The sequence below is a fragment of the Triticum aestivum genome, chromosome 3B (genome assembly GCF_018294505.1).
Source record: "Triticum aestivum cultivar Chinese Spring chromosome 3B, IWGSC CS RefSeq v2.1, whole genome shotgun sequence".
NCBI classification, from domain to species: domain Eukaryota; kingdom Viridiplantae; phylum Streptophyta; class Magnoliopsida; order Poales; family Poaceae; genus Triticum; species Triticum aestivum.
In genome coordinates, this window is record NC_057801.1 from 105,246,207 (window position 1) to 105,252,089 (window position 5,883).

The window sequence follows — 5,883 nt, forward strand, 5'->3', positions numbered from 1 at the left end:
CTTCCATTTAGTCCTGCGTTATTCGTCCTGTCAGGTTGTCTTGTCACCTCGACCCCGAACGTAGAATTGTCCATGCATCATGCTTGGCCATTGTTTCAGGCTTCCAGTCAGCGACAGTAACGCAACTAAATAAGTCTACCCTTTTCTGACGGCACTGCATGCATCAGTCGGCGGTGGGTGGCAAGCTAATGGCGGTCTCCTGACGAGCACGACGAGCCGACCGTTGGACGGAGCAGCAGCTTAATCATTCAGCGTGCCCAGACCGGCCGGCGGCGTCGCCACGGCGGTCGGCGCCCGTGCGGGCCGCGACGGCCTTCCCCACGGCTTCCCTGACCACCTCCTCCTCCCACTTGGCGCCGGACGCTGACTGCAACGACCGCATCAAGATATCAGTTAAAATATCCAGTCTATGCAGAATTTAAAAGAGTGTGACGCCATATGCGTTACTACTTTTCATCATCATCATTGTAGTAAAGATCTAGCTTGCTGGTGCGCTACGTTGGTCATTCTGGTCAACCGAGAGATTCCATATGACAAATCTGAGGTAACCTGGTACACACACTTACTACCTACCAAAGGTTAGCCTAGCTTACTATGTTCACGTGTGCACGCACGCTTAGGGTTTCGGCGGGATTGTGTGTGACACGTCCATTGCCCAACTTGTTGAAATGAAGCCAACACGTGATCAGATTACTGGATTGTACTACTTGCTAGCTAGTACAATTTACATCATGCTCGGTTTAGTTGGTTGATTATGTAAACAATTTTATTTCATTTGGAAAAATGGAGGTTCCTATCAAAATATACTGTAAAGAAAAGAATAAGAAAAGTGTATTACTTTGAGCTGCATCGCCAGGAATGCTCCGGTGAGGCCGTCGCCGTCGTTGGTGCTCATTGCCACCAGGCTGACGTCGTCTTCCCCCATCTGATCATTGAGGCACTGCAGTGTCCTGAGCACCACGTCCATCGTGTTGCCATGCGCCGGCCTCGCCGCTATCTTGACGGTGCAAACCTCACTCGTAGTCGTCCCATCTTCCCGATCCGCCGCCGCTCTGGTTATTTGGATTTCGACCTTCTCGGGGTCGTCTCTTGCGACCCCGGCGCCGCGGGCGCACTCGGCCAGCTGCGCCTGGAGCGCCTTGTTCTTCTCCTCGAGGTCGCAGACTTTGGACACTGGTGGAAAAAGGGCCTTTGGTCGCGGTTCGCAACTGCCATTAGTCGCGGTTGCGCAACCGCGACCGAACGGGCGCGACTAAAGGCCCCACCCTTTAGTCGTGGTTGCTTAAGAACCGCGACTAAAGGCCCGTCCACGTGGGCGCCAGGTGGCCGTCGGGGCGGAGGACCTTTAGTCGCGGTTCTTCTGGCCAACCGCGACTAAAGGCCGCCGCAGGTTTAGGGTTTTAGCCCCCCCCCCTTAAACCTGTTTTCTGTTTAATTTGTATTGTTTTATTTCTTTTGTGCTTTATTTTAATTTTGAAGGAGTTTCACATATTCTACGGTACTACATACATGCATATGAATGTACAATTTCAAACAAATTTGAAATTAGAACCAAAAAGAATTCAAGAGGAATATACAATATATATTCAATATCATCGGATGACCATATACAATTTTGAACAAGTTTCCATACATAATTTAATGCATATAAAGTTCTACGTCCTCGTAATGGTGTTCTCCTTTAGGATGGAGGACTTCCCTCCTGAACCATCCAGCTAGTTCCTCTTGAAGTGGTCGGAAGCGAGCTTCTGGACTAAGCATCATCCGGAGGTTATTCCTCTGAGCATTGGTATCACTCGGAACCCGCTCAGAGGTGTATCTCCGGATCATCTCACAGACATATTATGCACATAGATTGGTCCCCGCTGGCTGAATATCCTCACCATTCTTAGCCTTTGCCCTTTTGAATTCTAGCTCTTTTTTGAATTCACCGACCTTTGTATCTACGAACCGTCTCCAAACCCTACGAGGCAAAGAAAATTAAATGAACAAGAGAGTTATTAGTTACTTGATATTAGGAAATGAACGAAATAGGCCGATCGATATAGAGCGCAAATGAATGAAAATAATTACTTCTGCAGCATTCTTCTCATGTCGACCCAAAGCTTTGGATCCTTATTCAGAGAGTCGTGGACGAGACATTCTGAGGTGTCAACTTTAATTACTAGCAGAATCCAGTGGAACCTGCGGACACGATACATGCACAGTACGTCATGCATAACTCATCGATTAGCCGGCCACATACCATGCATGGAGTAAACAAAAGAGAATGTGCTCAAGACAGAAACACTCACCCAAAATAGTAAGGAAATAGAATATCACTTTTGAGTTCCTTCTTTGTAAGAAACTGCCACAGGTCTGCCTCCATGTCGGCGGGGTGATGCTCCAACACATATCCATTAACGATGTGTGGGTCAATGAACCCAACATCATGGATGTTCCTTACTCTGCATTCCTTAATCTTCATTCTGCATGTATAATAGCGGACACAACAATATAGTTAGGACATATATATAGTGCAGGCAATATGAACGAGATGGGGTAGAAATAAATCACTTACAGAACGTAGCAACTGATGATAGATTTGTCGAGCTCGCGCAGATTGAAAAGCTGGAACAATTCACTCAGATGAATTTGTACATAGTAATGTTTGAAGTGATGCTCATATCTAACTTCCGCATAAATATATTCTTTGGCGTTTTTATTTTTTATGTAACCCTTGTACCATTTCAGCAGACCTTTCATTTGTGGAGGTAGATCCTGTTCCTGCGCAGGCTCGACGAGAGGCCCATTCTTCACATATGTAATTACTACCTCCTTCACTGGCGCCTCATCAAGGCCTAACAGTTCACGAAGAGTAATACCTAAGTTGGCCGCTTGTTCTCTGGCACTCGTTACAGTCAATCCATGTGCTGCCGCAGCTGCTATGATATCAGGGTCATCCGGACCGGCGGCTTTCACTATAAGCGGGGCAATCGATTGTTTACTTTGTTCCCCGAGCTGGGCAACTCGTTTCCCGCTTTTTTTACTTTCTAATTCCGTTTTCTCGGCCTCCTCCAAGGCTTTGTTCTCCTGGTTCTCCGCCCGCTCTTTCTTCTCCTTCAACATGAGTGCCTGCCTACGAAGTTCACGTGCATAGTCGTCATGCAGATTCTTCGCGGCTTGGGACGGTGTGCTCAAAAATGACTTAGCCCACTTCTTTTGCTCATCAGAAAATACTGGCTTGGGCTCGGGCTCTCTTTTCTTCTTGCAGTCCGCCTTCCATTTCTCATGATCAGCAGCCGCGGCCGCGGCAGTTTCCTCGGCACTACGTTCCCAAGGCCTTGTGGGGAGAGGCTTCAATGATGGCTCTGGTACCTTTGTGGTCTTAGGTACATAAGGGTCCGGGTTAATAATCCAGGACTGCTTCTGCTTCTTTGCCGGAGGTGGATTGGGGGGCGGTGTCTGATCACCCACCGGACGAGGACTGGGGGGCGGCGTCTGATCACCCGCCGGACGTTGTGGACTGGGGGCGTCGGCTGACGTGACGGAGGTGTAGGTGAACCGCCACCACCGTAGGGGGGTGGACTTGTTGTCCTTGGCGCCTCGCCTGGAAACTTGATAAACTTCTTTTGCCATAGAATGAAATGGCGCTTGACATCTCCAAGTCTTTTCTCCCCTTCAGGTGTAGCAATGTCAATCTCCAGGTCCTCAAACCCTTGGACTATGTCCTTCACCGTGACACGAGCATAGCCATCTTGAATGGGGGTGTTGTGGTGGAGTGCTCCAGGTAAACATGGTAAAGCACTGCCGATGGCTACCTTCACGGACATGTTCCCGATAGGATAATACAGATGACATTCTTTCATCTCCTTTATATCGTCCACGGGGTAGCGAGGAGGCTCTGGTGCAGTAATTTCGACCACCAGAGGCTCCGGTGCAGTAATTTCGACCACCAGAGGCTCCGGTGCAGTAATTTCGATCGTCGGTGCATCTGCACCAGCCGGTGGGGCCTCCGTGGAAGCCACACTGCTTCTCCGCTGCTGGCTTCTGAGATCCGCTGGATGATCTTCATGCTGCGCCCGAGCTGCATCTCGTTCGGCTACTAGTACACTCACGGTTTTCTTCATCACATCCATTTCCGATGCCAACCGCGCCACAACATCTGCTTCCCGATCCATCTTTCTCTTCCGGCTTCTGTACCCGTACGGGTCATCATTCTGGGGGAACCCTATTTTCCACGGAATGTGCCCCATGCCTCGTACACGTCCTCCGTGTTCAGGATTCCCGAGGGCTTTTGTCAGCGCGTCGTTCTCTCTGTTGAACTTGATCTTCCCCTCTTGAGCATCCCTCATTGCGTCAATAAGGGCTTGGGTGGGTTTAATTATTTTGCCCCGGTAAACACAGTCCCCTGTCTCCGGGTTCAGCGTTCCCCCATGCCCGTACCACCAGCTTTTGGCCCTTGGGTCCCATCCCTCCGTACCTGGACGGATTCCTCGCGCCCTCAGCTCGTTCTCCATCTTATCCCACCTAGGCTCCCAAAGGCGATACCCTCCTGGCCCCATAATATGATTGTACTCCTTCTTAGCCGCATTTTCCTTATTTTTTTTTCGATATTTGAATGAACTGCTCCGATTTCTTTTGCTTCACAAATTCTGGCCAATCATGTTTCAGTTTCTCATATTGTCCTTTGAAATCCGGAGTCTTGTTCTGCTTGACAAAGTCATGGGCTAGATTTTGCTTGAATTTCCGGAATGCGTCGGCCATCTTATGAAGAGCGAACTGTTTGACTAGCCTCCTCCTCTCCTTGTTTTCCTCAATCTTGTTACCCTCCTCATCGAATTTGTTGTATTCCGGAGGTAGAACGAAATGTTCCATAAGCTTTTTGAAGCAATCTTTTTTTGTTCTCTTATCGACAAAAGTGAAACCAGCAATTCGTGCCTTCTTTGGCTTATTCCACTCCTGGACGGTGATCGAGACGTTGTCTCTAACAATGGCTCCGCATTGGTTGACAAACTTGGTGGCGTTCTTGCGGGGCTCCAGCGGCCTGCCGGTTGCACTGTCGACAACCTCGATGGTTGCGCCACGCTTTGACGACGTACTCGATTGTTTCGACGATCCGGCCGAGGGCTAAAATAAGAAAAAGAGTCGCGCGCGTTAGTCCACACATATTTATTCAAATCAGTTAGTTTGTATCACCAGAGGCTCAATGTATATATATATACCTCGGCGCCGGAGGTGGTTGCTACTTCCATTTGAAGATCGTCGTTTATCGACGTTTGTTCGGCATCATCTTGCTGACGGCGCCCTTCATCTTCACCGTCAAGGTTCAGATAAGAAGAGATATCATCTTCTTCTTGTCCGGTCGGCACATATAGAATATCGCCGTTTATGATGCCGAACATATGTGCTTCACCGTCCGGATCATAGTTGTCCATAATCGGGTCAGCTCTATCGTCCGCCATTATGTCAGTCCTAAAAACATGTAGTAAAACCAAATTAATTAAATGAAGAAGGGGGGCGGTGGCGGTGGCGGTGGCGAAAGGGCGGTGGCAAAAGGAGGGGGCGAGGAAGGGGTGGGAGAGGGTGTCGCGGTAGAGCGCGAGACGGGGCGGCAGACGACCCCCTCGCCGCGCGACTCTAAAAAAAACACCGCGCGCATCGCCGCCCCCCTCGCCGCCCCCTCTCCGTATATACGTTTTTTTTGTTAATTATCAAATTTTACGGTTTTTTTGTTAATTATCAAGTTTTAAGTTATTTTACCGTTTTTGCTAAACTAATTAACTAGTTAAAATTAAAAAGAACAAAAAAAATTCTCTCTCTCTCTCTCTCTCTCTCTCTCCACGATCTCGATCGCTCTCTGTAGAGCAGCGTTGAGGGCGGCGAGGCCGGCCCGAGGTGGAT

At 49.0% G+C, this 5,883-nt stretch overlaps 1 protein-coding gene across 1 annotated transcript in view; it reads right to left on the reverse strand.

The window, feature by feature from the left end:
- Positions 1-244: 244 nt before the first annotated feature.
- The window catches only part of LOC123067373 (putative transcription factor bHLH041), a 12,389-nt gene continuing 6,750 nt past the window's right edge, over positions 245-5,883 (reverse strand). Inside the window, exons 5-6 of the mRNA XM_044490194.1 lie at positions 839-1,172; positions 245-367 (exon numbers count right to left, since the gene is read on the reverse strand). Of these exons, the coding sequence (XP_044346129.1) occupies positions 245-367; positions 839-1,172 (457 nt within the window). The remainder of the gene's footprint in view (positions 368-838; positions 1,173-5,883) is intronic.